The sequence below is a fragment of the Zonotrichia albicollis genome, chromosome 8, assembly GCF_047830755.1.
Source record: "Zonotrichia albicollis isolate bZonAlb1 chromosome 8, bZonAlb1.hap1, whole genome shotgun sequence".
Lineage (NCBI taxonomy): Eukaryota > Metazoa > Chordata > Aves > Passeriformes > Passerellidae > Zonotrichia > Zonotrichia albicollis.
The window spans coordinates 22,524,925-22,543,353 of record NC_133826.1 but is presented as its reverse complement, the minus strand read 5'-3'; the positions used below and the strand labels follow the sequence as shown (position 1 = coordinate 22,543,353).

The 18,429-nt window shown below is 43.1% G+C and overlaps 1 protein-coding gene and 1 long non-coding RNA gene across 4 annotated transcripts in view; one reads left to right on the top strand and one right to left on the bottom strand.

The window, feature by feature from the left end:
- The window catches only part of CRB1 (crumbs cell polarity complex component 1), a 135,568-nt gene that overhangs the window by 29,078 nt on the left and 88,061 nt on the right, over positions 1 to 18,429 (top strand). For all 3 annotated transcript variants that reach the window (XM_074546238.1, XM_026793461.2, XM_074546237.1), the window contains exons 3-5: positions 4,746 to 4,941; positions 8,860 to 8,999; positions 10,420 to 10,602. In XM_074546238.1, the coding sequence (XP_074402339.1) occupies positions 4,746 to 4,941; positions 8,860 to 8,999; positions 10,420 to 10,602 (519 nt within the window). The remainder of the gene's footprint in view (positions 1 to 4,745; positions 4,942 to 8,859; positions 9,000 to 10,419; positions 10,603 to 18,429) is intronic.
- Positions 10,565 to 18,217, bottom strand: LOC113459280 (uncharacterized). Its single transcript, XR_003380381.2, has 3 exons — positions 14,383 to 18,217; positions 12,723 to 12,809; positions 10,565 to 11,368 (listed from the first exon to the last, which is right to left on the bottom strand). It is a non-coding gene; the product is annotated as an uncharacterized LOC113459280 (long non-coding RNA).

Sequence of the window (18,429 nt, the reverse complement as noted above, 5' to 3'; positions counted from 1 at the left end):
AAATCCCCATGCAGGAGGGGAAGTCAGAGGTAAAAAGCAGCTTTCCTGTGTCTAACACAGCGCTCGTTGGAAGGCAGCCCTTGGTTAATATCCCTTATGAGCACAGAGAATGTTATTTGAAGGAAGCTTGTTACCTTCCTGCCACCCTGCTGCTGCCAGGGGGTGTCGGAGCCCGGGCCAACTGAGGAGAAAACTGCACAACTGAGGGAAAGCCAAAGAGCAGAAGGAAGGAAAAACCTATTAACAACCAGCATGGTTACTCTGCAATGATCACACTCAGCCCAGACCTCCTGTTGTATTCAGGAAACTGTATTTGTTTAACTGGCGCTGTTAGTGGGGTCCAGGCCTGGATTCACAGCCCAGAAACTTGGGTTTGAAAGAGCTGGAATATACACCTTAGAGACAAAGGGAGCGAAAACATATTGAAACAGTAAAGCCCAAACAAAAAGAAACAAAAATTTAGGTCAACACAAACTGCTGATGGAAACTCACTCTGCTGGAGTTGCTCCACTTTCATCATGAAATTCTGCTGTTTCCCAAGCTGATGCTCTCTTCTCTCACCAAAAATAGTCACCAAAGCTCCACACTTTGCACAAGCAGAGTTAAGAAATGAGGAGAGAACCAAGGAAGGAGAAGAGGTCTAAAATACACAGCAGAAGAGGCTGAAGTGTTTTGACATACAGCTCCAACACTGCTTCCAGCAGCAAAAGAGACTAACCATAGGAATTCTATAGAGGAGTAGCAGACCATTCCTCCAGCAGTAAAACATCAGCTTTAAAAAGCTACTTAACAAAATGATTTTTCAGAAGCATTCTTTTTTGTTGTTTTTTTGCACCTTGCTGTGAGTTGTGCTAAATGCACAAGCCAGAGGGATTACAGGATGAAAGCCTTGAGGTGTCCCCAGTGGAAATAAAATCCCTCATTTACCCCGTCAGGGGATCTTGCCAACCATTATTATCCTGGCCTGACACCATGAATTACTGTGGGAAGTCATCCAGCCTCATCTCATTTCCCTAAGTTGTGAAAACAGGTTGTATCTCTTGATATGCAGGTAAAGAAGGTACAGTAAATCTATAGCTGCAATATTAACCACATGCATGAGTTACTGGCTGCTGTTGCTACTTGTTTCATGGACTACGACTGCTATTTTGTGTGATTGGTATGCTGCAGCACTTCTTAAAATAGCTGAGAAATGTCACACATAATTCTTACACAAATGGAGGAGGTTAGAATGCACCAAGAGCCAAAGACTGGAAAATTCAGCATGAAATCTGCAGTTTCTATGATAATGTTCTGCATGTGTGACATTATTTACAAGACATGTGTCACACAGCTGTTAAATAATGAAGTTCAATTGGTTTGTTGAAGTTTTGCTGGCTACCCTAATCAATTGCATTTTCTCCTCCATTGGACTAATTGCACTTGCTTTTAATTCACCCCAACAGAGCACGGTGTAAGAGCCTGTTATTACCCACAGCTATATGCATTAATTACCTTGCTGAAGCCAGTCCTCTACTGCCATTGAACATTCCAGTGAACTCTCAGGAGTGCATGGCAGTTCCAAAACCCATTCTCAGCCTAAGACAGCAAGAGAAAGCATTTCAGTTGCAGACAAAGTAGGTGCAGGGAGCTGGATTTGTTCTTTGTGCAATACCTTTCACGATGAGCTAACCATCGCTGCAATGACGTCTTACAATCTGAGGAAATTACTCCTGATAGATCTCCAAGCTTTCATTCAGGATTCTCATCAATAGTGTACGTGCTATGCAAATATTAAGAACAGTTGCATCATAAATAAGTCTTAGGCACTTAAAGGCAAGCAGAGGCACAGCAGCTCTACCATGGGATGGAAAACCTCAATTAGAGGTCTCACTTCCCAACAAGCTCATGTCCCTGTCATTGTGAATGTAATAGCAAACCACACACACTGGTCCATCCAGCAGCAACTGCCAGCAGTGCAAAGCCTGTTTCCTTCCCCAGCTTCCCTGTTTCAAACCAGCACTCCCCACCTAGTGTCTTAGCCAGCCCAGGTATTCAGCACTGCTCAGATGCCCAAGCTCAAAAGGGACAAGCCTTGATCAAAAAAAAACACAACCTCTTCCTGTCTAATTTTGGATGTAACTCTCTTCCTGTCACTTCAAGCCTGGTGCCTATAAATTAGCCATGTGACACTCTCCATCCAAATAATGGCACACAAGATTACTTTTTACAGAATAAGGAATTTGGGGACAGCCCTCTGGACCTGCTGCACCTGAGTACAGCACCTTAGTGCAGAAGAGCAGAAAGGGTGACCTGCTTACCAATTCCCAGCCATATTAAGAATGTGCAGGTCCTCATGGAAGTACAGTGAGCCTGCAAACCCCTAGTATCTTTGAGCAGAAAGTGATTTTACACTCTATCTTTGGCATGCAAGTTTGCAAACATTGGCTGTGTGTCCTTCATCCTCACTTGTGTTTTATTCACTGGGGATGTAGAAAGAAGTGCACAGTAGGACTCAGTGGAGAAGCAAGCAGTATAAGAAACAAGCCTGATTCTTCAGAGAAACTCCAAATGTTACAAATGTGACTTCTCCCCACCTTCCCAGCATTTCAATTCAAACCATTTGTGTGGTCTGGTGCATGCAAGGATGCTCAACCTGCTCCAGGACACCCAGGGAGCCTCAGCTCATGGTGGTGCAGCCCTGTGCAATAACTGTGGCGGGGCTCCTTGGCGCTCTCCTTCCCGCCTGGCATATGATATTTGGCATACAGCATATTTGTGACAGAATGTTAGACTGAGGTGAAAATGCAGATCTAATCTTTTCATCTCTCTTCTACACATCTAAGAAAGCCTGACAGCAGACTCAGCGGAGGCTAGGAAGGGATTCCCCCTGTCTGCATGGCAGATCGCATTGGCTGGATGCGTTATACAGGGAGAAGTTTTCTTCTGAGGCAACATTGCCGAAGGCAGGTTACTGGGCTTGATAGATTAAAGACATGAACCAAAACAACAACGCTATGTTCTCATGTTAATTGTCAGGCTGTTCTCAGGCCTGTAGTTTTAAATTTGGCTGAGCTGAGGATCAGTTGAACAGGGCTTGTTTTGTCACATGATTTTTAGTGTTCGCAGTAAGCTGTTAACAAGCTCTGGCAGATTTACGGTCACTAGACACACTTCTGCAAACACATTGTTTATAATTACAGTGAATTCACAGGGCAATGACCACAGAGGGACTGCTTGCTATATCTGGCTGCAATGTACATTACCATAAAGCCGTCAGAGAGCGTTCCTGGGCTGGGCTCTCCTGGCAGGCTCCCACTGAAAGTAGTGGTTAGCTGAGTTAGCTGAGCAGTGAACCTTGAACTGGGGGCACACCACTGGCTGCTTCCCCATCCACTCTGTGGTCTCAAGGAACTATTTCTTAACTGCTGAAAATAGGAACTTGCACTTTAATGTTTAAAGACAACGAAAAATAGTTAGGAGTCAACATCTGCAATTTTTGGGTTGGCATTTTAAGATCTTGCCCAGTACTTATCCATAGTACAAATTTGTTCTTTTAAAACAAAGATGCTCACAAGCATCAAAATTAATTTTTCATGAAGTGGTAGTGCTAAATATTCTCAATCTCTGCGTTTTAAGAAAGATGCTCAAAGTTATAATGTACAAATTTCATAGCATAGAGAGCTCACAAAAGGAGCATAAAGAATTAGAGATGAGCTCCTAAATAAACTGCAAGAGTGATACCTATCAGCAAACATGCCTGTTCCCTCTGTTCAAAGAGTACTCTATCATCTTTTACTGAAAATTTCACTTTTACCAAAAAAGGGAAAAAAAAGAACCCATTCCCAGAACTGCAGTTTCTCTTTCAAGTAGGAAATTCCCCTGGAAACTTTTCGATACTGCAGCTATTTCGACAAGCCAAATAAAAAATAAGGAAATTTGCTTCAAAGCAGCTTCTTCACTATAATTTGCCACTTTGCATCTGTTTTGTGGCTGATACTGTAGCTGCTGAAAAAACCTGACTTGGCAGTTGAAAATTATTTGAAAATATTACTCTATTGCTCCAAACACTAAGTAAGTGCATAAGCACACAAAATCCTGAAATAATCAAAGCTGCAAGGCATTAGTTATTAAATTTTCTTAGTGTCTCCTGGTCTGTGCTAGAGATAAGAAAAAGGAGTGTATATATAACCTGCCAACTATCACAAATAGTTGTGAAGTCACATTAGAACTAATTTATTTCTAGCAATTATCTCTGAAGAGCAGCTCCAAGATTCTGACCTGCTGCAAACACAGCACCACAGACCCATTTACCTGCACATTGATAAGCCTTAAAAAAAATTAAGCACTGCTGAACAAGACACTTCCCAATGAATTCAAAAAGTTGGGAATTGTCCATTTAAAGGCCAATTTTAAATGGATTCTTATGACATCAATAAACTGCTGGTCTCTTCTGTATAATGTAAATAGGATAGTAGCATTATTGAATAAACTGAAAATTAGTTTGTCCTGTCTCCATGTTCAAGCTAACAGAAAAAGTTATTTTACACATTCTTGTGAAAACAATTGGCTTGTTCTTTTGTAAATTCTGCCAAGCCTTGAAAAAAACTAGTTGTGCAAAGCACATTGAGAAGGAAATGTCTTTAAAAACCAGGCAACTGCATAAAGAAAAAAAATATTATATGACTACTGTACTTCAGGCAGTCCTTGCTGAGATTTCCAAAGCTGTCTCCTAAGCCTGGGGTTTATTTTCTCTGCTTCTGAAGGTACGAACTGTGAGGTGGAAATCGACGAGTGCTTGTCCCAGCCTTGCCTGAACGGGGGGACCTGCCACGATTCCCTGGGGAGTTTCTCCTGCTCGTGCCCGCGGGGCTTCCTCGGGGACCTCTGCGGCACCGACATCGACGAGTGCGCCAGCCAGCCCTGCCTGCACGGGGGACACTGCACGGACGGGGCCAATGGGTAGGTGTGCCAGCCCTGGCAGGGCTCAGGGACACAGCACGGATGGCACCAGTGGGTAGGTGTGCCAGCCCTGGCAGGGCTCAGGGACACAGCACGGATGGCACCAGTGGGTAGGTGTGCCAGCCCTGGCAGGGCTCAGGGACACAGCACAGATGGCACCAGTGGGTAGGTGTGCCAGCCCTGGCAGGGCTCAGGGACACAGCACGGATGGCACCAGTGGGTAGGTGTGCCAGCCCTGGCAGGGCTCAGGGACACTGCACGGGTGGCACCAGTGGGTAGGTGTGCCAGCCCTGGCAGGGCTCAGGGACACTGCACGGGTGGCACCAGTGGGTAGGTGTGCCAGCCCTGGCAGGGCTCAGGGACACTGCATGCATGGCACCAATGGGTAGGTGTGCCAGCCCTGGCAGGGCTCAGGGACACTGCACGGGTGGCACCAGTGGGTAGGTGTGCCAGCCCTGGCAGGGCTCAGGGACACTGCACGGGTGGCACCAGTGGGTAGGCGTGCCAGCCCTGGCAGGGCTCAGGGACACAGCACGGATGGCACCAATGGGTAGGTGTGCCAGCCCTGGCAGGGCTCAGCCAGGTGCCCATGGGATGGGAATGCTACAGGAGCCTGCCAGGCCTGGTAGTTCATCTCCTTCCCCATTCTAGATTTCACTCCTTGGCCCTGCACTATTTTCAGTTTTGATTTGAAAACGATCAAAGAATGCCAGTCTGGTGTCAGAGCCAATAGGACAACAAAATATTTATGGCAAAGACTGACCGACAAGTGTATTTTTCATATTTGAACTTTAAATATTTACAATGCATCGTTTTCCTGACTGTTAGTACTGTCATTTAGATATGAATTCTGTTTCTAATGCTTACCAAACTTTAGTTTCCAAGAAATACGTGAGACTGTATAAAACTGAATTTGCTGACAGCAGCTGCCCACACTGACAGAGAGAAGGACTAGAAGAGAAAAACTGTAATAACTGTAACCATAGTAATAGATATCATTAGCAAATGTGTCAGAAACTTTACAGGTATAGAGTACAACAGCTACTTGTTCAAAACAACCTGCAGTCCATGGGCAAAAAATAACAGTAGTAATTAAAAAAAAAGAAAAAGAGAATACAAGGCAAAGGAAAAGTGAGATTCTTCCCTACTGTTACTGGCCCCACACAGAGGTCCAAGCAGAGCTCTGGCATTCAATCACCAAAACTGGATTTCTGGCTCAGCATGAGCTTCCCAACCTGAACACACATATGTATATTAGCCCAGTCTGGAAGTTCCCCAGTGTATTCATGCAGGTGCTCCTGTTGCCAGTACAGGATTTTTCCTTTATTGTGTATTTTCCAGTTTTTATAAAGCAGATTTGAAGACTCTGGTGCCCCAAAAATCAGTCCAGAAGTCATGTCAGCAAAAGGCATGCTTGCCTTGAGTGAGGGGGCAAAAGATCCTATTCTGGGAATGAGTTTTTGTGCAGTGTGTTGACATGGCACCAGCCCTGTGGAGCTTCTTGTCAGCAGCACCGAATGGCTCTGAGCAGGACAAAGCAATTTATTATTTCCCAGTGCAGCTAAAGCACCATAGCAGTGAGAGGGGGTCACCTTGGACCTGGATCACTCAGACCTGTGTGGTAACCTGGAAGCCTTTTGAGAATACACGTGTGAGGTGAGCAACTGGGATGCTCATTCAGGCCAGACTTAATCCTGCTCATTTTTCTCCTGGCTTTTAAATCTGAGGTACATGCAAGACCAATTTTAATTGGTTTGTAATACTGCGGGATATCTGGAGCACAACTGGAGCTCTTTCTGTATTTGTTATGTGATGGAAAGGAATGGACAACAAAGCAACTCAAAACAGAAGGGTGTCCAGCAACTTCCTTTCTTTTACGTATTTTTGGGGATAAATGAATAATTGGGGTATTTAAGCAGGAGTTTTTCTTTTCTGACTAATCTACAGTACAGCTGAGGCTTCGGTGTCTGCCATCATCTCTCACAGAAACGTGTACGAGGCAACGGATCTACCACAAAAAGCTGTAAATACAAACATCAAACCAAATTCTCTCACAAATTTCAGACTGACCTTCCAGTGATGTTTCCTGAATGCAACAAAGTACAAGCTGATCTCTAAAAAAAACCAAACCATTTTCACATAAGTAAACATCCTTATTTAAACTCAACAGCTTACAGACTTAGCTGGACTACAAAACCTAGTGTGCCTAGGCATAGAGGATGTCCTGCATGATCCATGTCTTTTTTCCATAGGAAATATTCCCAGGACATTCCCATAGGAAAGAATGCCTACAGGTACTGCTTTTTGCATATTGTGAGAACATCAAACAAGAATCCAAAAAAAAATGCTAGGTATCTAAATTATCACTCTTACTGTAAAAAGCCATCTGCCTGCTCAGCTGTAGCCTGCTCACAAGCAGGGCACCATCCAGAATCCTGGAAGGTCAACAGCAATCTCAAATGCCAAAAGATATCCAAGAAAAAAGCAGGTGGGGCTGCACATTAAGCAATGAGTTCTGGATATTCCTCCATGACTCTGAACCATAGGGAAAAGCAGCTGGGACACAGGCAGAAAAAAAAAGCTTTCACCAAAGCTGAATAGCACCAAACTGAAGGTGCATGGGAGAAATGTGTGAAAAACTCAGCAGAAGAAGACTTCAGATTTGAGAACATACCTCAGAATGAAAATTACTTTTCTGATTCACATCTTCCTCATTACTTTTTATATCTGAAATTCAAATGCCACCTGGTGCAAGTCATCTCTGGTTTTGATTTAGGAATAATCCATACACCAGTAATAAACTGGCCAGCCAGAAGTTTCTGCTTATACACACACTTAAACAGTGTAGTAAAAAGTTTACACTTTTTGGTCTGTTAGACTGCAGGAGCTAGTTCTCTGATGTTGCTTTATGTTCAACAATTTCACTTTCTCTTCATATGTTTACTCCAAGTCTAAGACTTGGATATTAAGCACAGAAATTATCAAATAAGTATACTTACATCTTGCTCAGCAAGATGCCCTAGGAATGCAATTGTACAATAATGGTGTATCACTGTAATGTAAAAGAAAATAGAAGAAGAAATTTTTGTTTCCTATAATTTTTTTAGGTCAAGATCATACAAGCCTGCACAGTTAACTTGTATCTTGCAAAAGCCTGTATTTTCATATGACATGTACATGTTAACTTTACACTTAATGACCAAAGAACAGGAATGATGCTTTTTATAGCACTCAGCTCTCCAGAAGAAAAAAAGGCAAACAAAACTTCCCAGACATTACTGACATCTGCATGTTGCTAATTTCTATATGTACACTAGTTTGTTTACATATGTTGTAGTCACACTGCTTTCAAAAGGGAGCTGTATTACTGTTGTTACTGGAACTAAGCAAGCAATTGACATTTTTGTTCTAACATAACAATAAAAGGCTGGTTTGCAGGGGGAAAAGAAATCATTTAGTTGAAGAAAAAAAAATTTCCTGCTTTTTCTGCCAATGCAATTTCAACTAGTCCAAGAGGAAGGGATACTAACACACTTACTTTCTCCTCCCTTTTCATTTTGTGAATAATGTTAATCATACAAAATAATTTTTTTCTGAAAGCATTGGAAATGCCACAGACTTTTTTTTCTCCCAAAAATTAAAAGAAGAAAAAAGAAGGATCAACAATTCTTAGGGTTGTGTCAAAACCAACTCACAAGCAGTTCTTTTTCCCCAGACAAAACCACATACTTCAGGGAACAGCTCATTGTTGGTTCCCAATTGCTGTGGTTTCTCCTAAAGCACCAGATGGTGGTCTCAAGCTGGACTCAACCCTGTAAGCTGCGAGCCAAGGCTACACAAGAAGCCTGTGCATGTTTGGGAACAAAGCCCAGACCTCTTGACTTCCAGCCTGAGTGAACATTACATTCTGTGTTGCAGGTACAGCTGCAACTGCACCGGGACTGGATTTATGGGCTCGCACTGTGATACCCTTCCTCCCTTGTGCTGGTCACAGCCATGCTACAACAATGCCACCTGTGAGGACCATGCTGACAATTACACGTGCCACTGTTGGCCAGGTAAGCTCCAAGTTCTCCTATGCATGTGCCTTGAGGAGTAGTAGAGATGCTTCCCCACCAAACCCCTTCCCCCGATATAATAAAAGGTTGAAGCTCCACAACCTCAAAAGTCCTCTATGGCCTTGTCTTTACATGGGCTTCACTCATCATAAGCAGAGCCCTTTGGGTAAGTTGCTTGCTTTTCCAGCTGAGAATTGATTCTCCTGTACAGCAGAAATGGGCAAAACAAAAGGCACCAGCATTGTGGTGCCAAGACAGGAGATAAATCAAAGCTGGGAGCTGTCTCCCAGTTACTTAATCCTTCAAACCGTGTGACACATGCATCACTGCTGCAGCTGATGCTGGTTTTAGTCTTCATTAACCCAACCTTTAAACCAGTCTAAAGACTTCTGTCTGGCAGTAAGCAGTGGAACCCACAGGCTGTGTTCTCTACCAGCTGTTTGCAAACAGGCTCTACACCCTGGTGGGGACACAGACCCTGTGCTCCTGAGGGACCACACAACTCTATGAGCACACAAACTACAAGAAGCCTCTCTAAGGAGTTTATATCTGAGGAAGTTTATGAACTTACTGAGGATGCAGGAGCACAGACACTGTGAGCCCTAAATGCCTCAATGCTGTTGCACTACACAAGTCTTGGTGCAACAGATCAGGAAAAATTAGGCAGAACCCTTTGCATTTTCCAGAATTCAGGCATCATTGTAGCACTTAAACCTCCAGATGAACCACTTTAAAAACACCAAATTATTTATACTCTCTGCCCTCCTCCACCTTCCCACAACCTGAGAGCATCCTACACCACAATGCAGTGCCTTATTACCCACACAAATTTCCACATTACTGCCTAAAAAACACCCAAACAAACCCTTTATGGCACAGCTCAGCTCACTGATGTGGAGTGGCCACAACAATGTCCTGCTGCCAAGGCCTGGCAGGGACCTGCAGGAGATCACTCACAGCTTCAAGGAGCTGAGGCAAACTGCAAGCATGTGCAGCTGCTATTCACAGGGTGTATGCTGGGTCTGGAAGAGAAGAACAGCACACGTAATGACAGAACTGTAGAACAGTGGAAAAGGAGAACAGCACATGGAATGACAGAACTGTAGAACAGTTTGGGTTGCAAGGGACCTTAAAGACCATCTAGCCTTCCTTCTCCTAAAAGGCACCTACAAGAAATATGAAGAGGGAAGGGGAAGTGGCCTCAAACTGACAGTAAGCTTAAATTAGATATTAGGAAAATTTTTTTTTCCATGAGGTTGGTGAGGCCTTGGCACAGGGTGCCCAGAGAGGCTGTGGCCGCCCATCCCTGGCAGTGTTTAAGGCCAGGTTGGAGGGAGCTCTGAGCCCGCTGCCCTATGATGAGGGATGGGGGGCTGGAGCCCCAGAGTCACACCCTGACCTTGTGGCGGTGTCTTCGCAGGTTACGCGGGCTCCCACTGCGAGGAGGACATCGCCGAGTGCCGCAGCAGCCCCTGCCTCTCCGGCGGTGACTGCGTGGAGCGCTCCTGGGCCGGCCTCTACGGGCTCGTCCCGGGGCTGCCGCCGGCCTTCCGCTATGACCGAGCCGAGGGCTACATCTGCCGCTGCCCGCCGGGCTTCGCCGGTAAGGGCCGGGACCGGGGCCGGGGCCGGGGCCAGGGCAGGGACTGGGGCCCGCCGGGCAGGGCCGAGCGCGGCCCAGCGGAGCGGCCCCGCCCCATCGCCCGCGGTAAAACAACCAACACTCGGGAGCACAGCTCTGTCCTTACAGGGCAAACATAATCAAATGTACCGCTAGCCGTGATGCTGACAGAGGCGCGTCCAGACCTGCCTTTATTGCACCGCAGCCCACACTGTTCAGCACAGCCGCAAACCGCTCGGGTTTGGATTGTGTGCTGCTGGGGCTGCAGTACTGTTCTAACTCCACACCCTTGTTCCTTCTGAAGGAAAAAAATTGTTAAAAGCTATATTATTTTATCCAGCCGTCAGTTTCTCATTCCATTCATCTCCCGAGAAACTTACAAACTCCATGTCACGTGAAATGTACGACTGCTGTCTCCAACATAACAAGCACAAAAGCTTACAGAGACCACAGCTTTCACTCTGAATCCTCTACTTATTTTTCTTCAAAGTGGCATCGCGACTTGTTTTTGTTCCAGGCCTTCCCCGTAAGTGTCCTTCCCTGTGCTGTCACTAAGTGTTGCTCTTGTTCTTTTGTTCTGCTGAGAGATCACAGTCTGAGGCCTCAGCCAGGCTTTCAGCGTCTCCCCGCTGTCCCAAGCACCCTCACCTCTGCTCATGCCGCTGCTTTCCTTCACCTCCTGTCAGCGATGTCCAGAGCTCCAGCTTCTTTTCCTTCTCTCTTGTCCTAATGTGGAAACTTCTGAGCTCTGTGAGAGAGAAACAGAAAGGAGTGTTTTGTTGATTAACCATCCTTTGTAATTTCCTTAGTAATTGCCTTCACCTGGCTTGTTTGCCTGATTTGGGTCATGATTCTATGGGGTTTTGTTCATAGGGAGTCTGAAACTCTTAACTAGTCTGAAAAAAAATGTGTTAGAATGTATGTAAATATATTGATCTTGAATCAATTTCTGAATCTATAACCTCATCATTCACAATGCAGAACTCTCCAAAGAACGAGGGAGAGAAAGTATTGGAGACCCTGAAATTTCTACTGACTCAGTATGCAAATTAAATTAAATTTTTAGAAACTATAAGTAAGTTTAGTTACATACATACCTGCTGGATGCTATCTACATAGCTTTCATGAGAAAAAAACCAAAACAGTTATTCTTACTAAACAGTTTGCCCACACTTTGGCAGGAAGACCATAATCTTTAACAGACACTTTTTAGCAGTAGCACTGCCCATTTCTCTCTGGTCTTTCTTCTTCTCCCATGTAGCCTGAAAATAAAAAGTGCTCAAAAAGAGCCTCAGCCTCCTTGGATGTCAGAAGCTTCAGCACAAAAACCCTTTAGGCAGGACTGGAAGTGTTCACCTCCATTGCTGGACAAGCAATTTCTCCAGTAATAGCCAAATAATAAAAAAGACCCTAGTTTTAAATTAGAATTAAAGAAGATTTAAGATTAGAGTTGATAGCAGTAGTGTGATTCAAGGTAGCAGGTGAGTCCTTGATCAGGACCATTTACTATATGGTGCTTATCTAACTGAGATGAACTAACAGCCACCTAGAAAAATGGTCAGATCCTTGCATCTGGATATCAGCATATTTCACTGGCACCCCAAATGCTACATTTCTGCAGCTGTAACTCAGGAGTTTTTCCAGCCTTAACACCTGAATTTTTGTATGTGCTTCAGATATAACCCCTCAGATTCATATTACAACAGGACAGAGATTTTATTTAATAAACCACATTCATTTTATTATGCCTCTATCCTCAGTAAAGTACTCATAATAACATTATAATTATAGTTTACCAAAGCAGGCTATATGCAGAAATAATAATCCACATACTTGCATTGCAAGGGCCTGATCCAAAAGCCATTGAAATCAGTGGAAAGATCTAATCAAATTTAGGATTGATATCAATATGTTACAAGCATCTTTGAACTTACTGGATGAGATTACAAACAAATTAGTGTAATTGAACTGAAAAACTGAGAATATCTACCTTTTGGACTACAGTTTTAAATCTAAGGGCAGGAGATATTGGAACTTAAACACAAGTCTATGTCAGTATAAAATATTTCCCTCACAAACTGGGAGAAAGGAATAAATATTACCTGGCAGTATCTTGTTACAGATAGTGATTTTTCAGGTGACTTGAAAAATAGTCAGTAGTCCTACTGAAAGTCTTAAAAGGATCAAATCTGCAACAGAAATTATTTAGACAATTTGATTCTTAAAAATAAATACATAAATCCCAGTCTGGAGACTTTATCCCTGCTAGAAACTCTTTGAGGACATTAGATATTCCTTATCCAGATATAAGATAGAAAATTTTAGCACAGGTTCTGCAAAGGGTTAAACTTCTCCCATTCCCTTTTAAATCAGTGTTTGTGGATACTCAGATTTCAAGAGGTCTCAGTACTTCTGCAGTAGCAAGCCCTAGCTTTTTTTGTATTACCTTGGCATGCTGGCCTCCTAGCACAACAGTACTTTTAATAAATTGGGCTTTCATTTAAAGGTCTTGTGATTTGTTGCTGCGTGGTAAAGGCAATAGTTACCCTAGAACTGTGTCCTTTCATACTGTGGATATATTGTATTGCTCTAGCACTGCCCCTTTGTTAAAAAGGCTGTTATTTGAAAGGTTAAACTTTTCACTCTGCTCATGAAAACCTGTGAGAAAGGAAAAAGGCAGAGCTATGGATTTGGTAGTGACTCATTTCACCAGGTTGTAATAAACTTAACACCATGTCAAAATTAGAGAGCTCCTGAACTTGCAAGGTCTACCAAGTGACACATTCCAGAGTGGAGCAGAGCCCAAGGAGCAGGGGGTGTTCCAGGCAGGCAGGTCCTGCTCCTGTGCCTAAAAATCCGTGCTGCCCATGGTCCCCAGGCTGGGGGACAGTGCTGGGAGCAGGGATGAAGTCCATGCATTTTCCTTCAGCTCTGCGAGGATGAGAGCAGCAGAGCCCTCTCCCCTGGCTGCAGGCAGGGTGCCTGCTGTCACACACAGTGCTGGCTGCTCAGGGCCCGGCCACTGCTGCTGTCTTGTTCTCTGCTGGGTGCCAGCTGTGCCACCAGCACTGCTGCCTGCTTTGGCATCAGGAGTTCCTAAATGGTTTTTGGCCTTTTCGTTTGTCTTATTTTCTGTTTTTCCCTTTTAAATTTCTTTGGCCCTTTTCCCAGCCTGTTGGACTACTGCAAGAGAAAATGATATGATCAGACTGGTGTCGTATGCATATTGAATTCCTGCCATATGCATGGGGGAAAGAAACTGTCTCCCAGAGCCAGAAGATGAGGCAGATAAATGGCCAGTATGGGAGAGTGCTGAACACTCAGCTGAGTAAAGAAAACCTCAGGCCAGATATGGAACTGGGAACATGATGGGACCAGTATTAGAAACTGAATTATTTGGGCTCTCACAGTGCACTTAAGGCAGGGTGACAGACCCACAGAGCACACAGAGCTTCCATCTCCCTGCAGGTCTGTAGGTGCTGCTGTGGGCAGAGCACCACCAGACAGCAGGGCAGGCTGAGCCAGCCATCCTCCTCTCCCCTGGCCTCTCACAGTGTGGCACAGACATAAATGTTATTTATACCCATAAATAGTGGGTAGGACCCTAGACATATTACCACTAACTTGGGATGCTTAGAATACATACATATATTTTTATAGCTATAAAAATAATCATGCATCATCTTTACTTTTTAAACCTTAACCATCAGCACAATGATCACACAGCTGCCATCCTCAGCTACATAAAGCAATACGACTTACAAAAATTAAATCAAGCAGATGAATAACGAAGATCTCATCTCCAAAATCCAAATTTTATATTTTCATTTATTTCCTTATCTGTCCTTCAGCTGTTCACACCATGGTAGTCAATCATTCCTCCATTATACCAAGTTAATTCCCTTTATGTCATGGCCTGTCATCACAGGTTATTTTCTCTTGATTCCAAGCCTTTAGAATAAGACAAAGTTGATCAAGGAAAGAATGAGGATGAAAAAGGAGAAAATACAGAGAGAAAAAGCAGTTTTCAAGTTAAGAACCTTTCAAGAGCACCACTCCTCTTTTCAGTGGGACTCAGGCTTCTCCCACAGGCAAGACAGGCGCTCAAAATTAACAGGTCCAGATGTACTGTTGGCCAATGATTATTCCCATACAAACAAAGTTTCAAGAAAGAAATGTCCATACCTTGAAATATCCATCAAGATTAGCTGGTTTAATGAAAAATTCCAAGTGCATTTGTGTGTACTACAGTCATGAATTGCTGAAAAAATAAAATTAGGGCTTGAGATCTCTCTCTCTTGACTTCTTACCACTGTGGAAACACAGAGAGGCATGTAGACACATTTCTTCACTGCCCAAACTGCATTGACAGTCAGTGTGGGATCCCCTTTTCACTGTTGGGCTGCTGTGAAATGTTCTCTTACAGAACCAGCTCGGTGGCATGGGGCAGATGTGCAGCACAACATGGACAATGTGGCTGTTCCCTGAGTGTGGCAGTCGCTGCTGTCCTGGAGAGATTGCTACAGCGCTGCCCCACCTCTGTCCCAGCCTCTGTGATCTCCTGGGCTCAGAAGCACAGGGGGAAGGAGGAGGAGCAGCTCCTGTCCCTGCTCCCAGCCAGTCTCCGGCGGCTCCGGCATTCCATGGGCATGGGACCAGCACGGGATACCCTCAGGGCCTGGCAGGCACCTACTGCCTGTAAAAACCCTACACCAAACAGACAATTAGCACTTTAAAGTGCTTTCCCCACTCTGCTAAAGTCTCTGATCTTGAAAGAGCATTTGGATAAGCTTTTAATGATTCTACCCACCAACACTAATTAACATTTCTTCAGTTAGTAGCATCCTCGTAAGGAGATGTTCACATTGTCATCAGAATTGATTCCTTCTCAGTTGGCTTCTCCTCTATTTCTGCTACAGAGTTCTTCCTTCCCTCCTTTTTTTCCTAATTTTTAGAAATGATCAGAATATTCTCTTAGAAAGACAAAGTGTGTCCTTTACCACTGGTCTGTGGTCTATTCCAGGGGGCAGAAAACGCTGTCAGGCCCCAAGAATGAGGCGTGCTCCCTGGCTTCTTGCTTGTCTCTTCATTCACAATCTAACTACTTTCTTTGCAATAAGCACTAATGATTTGTCATATGCTTAGCTCCCAGACCAAGCACTCTGTTAGTAATCACACTGTGATTACTAATCCTGGATAGTTCTCCAGAAGGAAAGCCAAGGCTGAGCTCACATTTCACACACTCTGTAAGGTAATGGCTGTGCAAGGGCAGCAATACCTCAGAACACCGAGGGCAGCACTGAAATTGGGTTGTAGCTGGAAGAATTTATGAATCTGTCATTCCTTTATCAGTTACCATTACAGAACTAGTGGGACATTTCAATTTCATTTCTACTGCAGGTAGTGTTCCTCTTGAACAATTTTAAGAAATACCATTTAGTAAAAGAAAGTGTAATTTTTACATTCTTTCACCATATAAATCACCACAGCAACTAAGACTGACTTGTGTTTTTCATGACAGCTCTTTCCTTAACAGCCCATATCTTGAGACACTTTATGAAAGCCTAATAGCTTTTTTTTTTGGCAAAAATTAATCTTCTTATGACTTAACTTGCCCCCTGCATGGCAGCAGACTGTGAGAGCGATTGCTTGAAGGCAATTGATTCTATCTGTAATGGTTACCTAGTGTTTACCACTGATTAAAGAATCCTGATTTGGTGGAAGACACTTCAGAAAAGAGTAGCATATGTCCCTAAGTGTTACTAATAACACCTGAAAACATTTCTGTGGTTAGAATATTCTGCAGCTTGGGTTTCACTCACTAAAATTGGAATGTTTGGGTACTATCTGCACTTCAGAAAAATAGAATAAGGTGCAATAGGATCATAATGAATGACATTACTTCAATGAATAGTGGAATCTCAGAGCTCGTGAAGAATGTGTTTGTACATAATTATCAGATTCACTTACCACAATTAATGTGCTCCAAGTAGAGACTGAAATGGTTTCAGATCCTAGAAAAAAAAATTGCACCTAGTGTGGGCATTGTCTATGCAGAGGACTCCTTGTAGTGAAATAAAATTTGGCTTTATTGAGAATTTCAGCTTGCCCCTGTTATTTCTGTTATACAGGGGAAGTTTTTGACAGAAAAGTATTTTTACTGGTAATGCTGCTCTATGTTAAAATTTAGTAAGAGCTGAACCATGATTATTAGGAAATGAGCTCTCGAGCTTTTCATGACGACTCTTTGCAGAATCAGCTCCCAAACCTGGTTTGTAGCACTGGGACTGATACTTAGACCCCTGATATACCTATGTGTATTTTCATGAGAAATATGTATTACAATCTCTCTTTGCAAGTTGCAGCTAGGAATGCAAAGCCATGTCAGCCATCACTTCTGCATTATTCAGCACCAAAGGAGTGCACAAAGGTCAGATGCTTTGGGTTTGGTTTTTTTTAGGTAGAAATATATGCTATTCAAACATTAGGAAGCATCTAGCATTATTATTTTCAGAACATGTATAGAGTTTTATGCTTTAAAATTTGACAGCTGACCCATCATTACTACGATCTATCTTCTCTAGTTGCACTGGTATGTTAAGTTGTATAATGTAGTCCAGTGTGATTGACAGAGCCTGGAAGCAGTGGATATTTTGAATCTGGCACATCTCTCTGTGTTAAACAGTGTTGCACATAAACACTTTTTAGCATGAAAAGCTTTTTCCTTGAAGGGAAGGAGGAGGGGATGAATGGCTTTTAATCCATAAGCTCCTAGATCTTGCAACACACAGACAGATAATATCCTTAGATTTAATTAATTCACGTGTCCAGTACCTGGAAGAAAATGCTTAAAGAAAAAAAAATTTAAAATATAAGGTAGTTGGATATTGTTTGGCATCAGGAATAATGCTTTTTAAGCACCTGTTATTTTCCAGACACTCATTCTTGGTGGGTCATTCCATCGTATGATTGACTACTTGTTAAATCAAGTCTATCCAGTAAGAATTTTCCTCCTGGGGCCTTCTTCAAGCACTGCCTACTTACCTTTTTGATTTCTTTCTTAAATCTCTGGATAAACTTTTCCTAGCCTTTTTAATTGGCATAACTCATGTATTTATAGCCTCTCTACAATCCAATTTTGCCACCTCTTGACTAAGCTTATGAACCTGCTTAGTTCTGTCTTTCTCTATTGAAGGATCTCTCTAGCCTTTTCATTTCTTTCTTGTTTTTTCCCCTGATGGCACAGACTACCACTAATGAGAGTTGAATTTAAAGTGTGGTCTAAGTGATAACCATGCACAAAGCCATGTGAAATCAAAGGTACTGCACACACCAAACTGACAGCAGAACTTGGCTCGTCTCCTTCAGAATTGGGTTGTCCATCTCAGGAGTTACTTTACAGAATATGCTTTTTAGCACTGCTTTGTGTAAAATTGCATTGTTCTGGTTCAGTTACAGGCAAATTGCAAAGTTAAGCAGATGCACAATTTCTGCCCAAACAGAAAGAAACTTTCTTTAAATCTACACATCCAGCTTTTACTGCTCTGGAGAAAGTGCTTGGCAAGTAGACAGTAAAAAGAAGACCTGTGCTATAGGATTAATATATTTTACTTACTTAATACTTTTAAATTTATGGCATATTTAAGGTCAAATGCCAAGTGATAAACAAAATGACCTGATTTAATAGTTCAGTGTTTTGTTCAACAGATGATTTCAAAACAAGCCTTGAGAATGTCACCATTGTGAACCCTATTAAAATCCAGTTTATTGGAAATACACTAAATTATACAGCCAAACATTTAAGAGGCA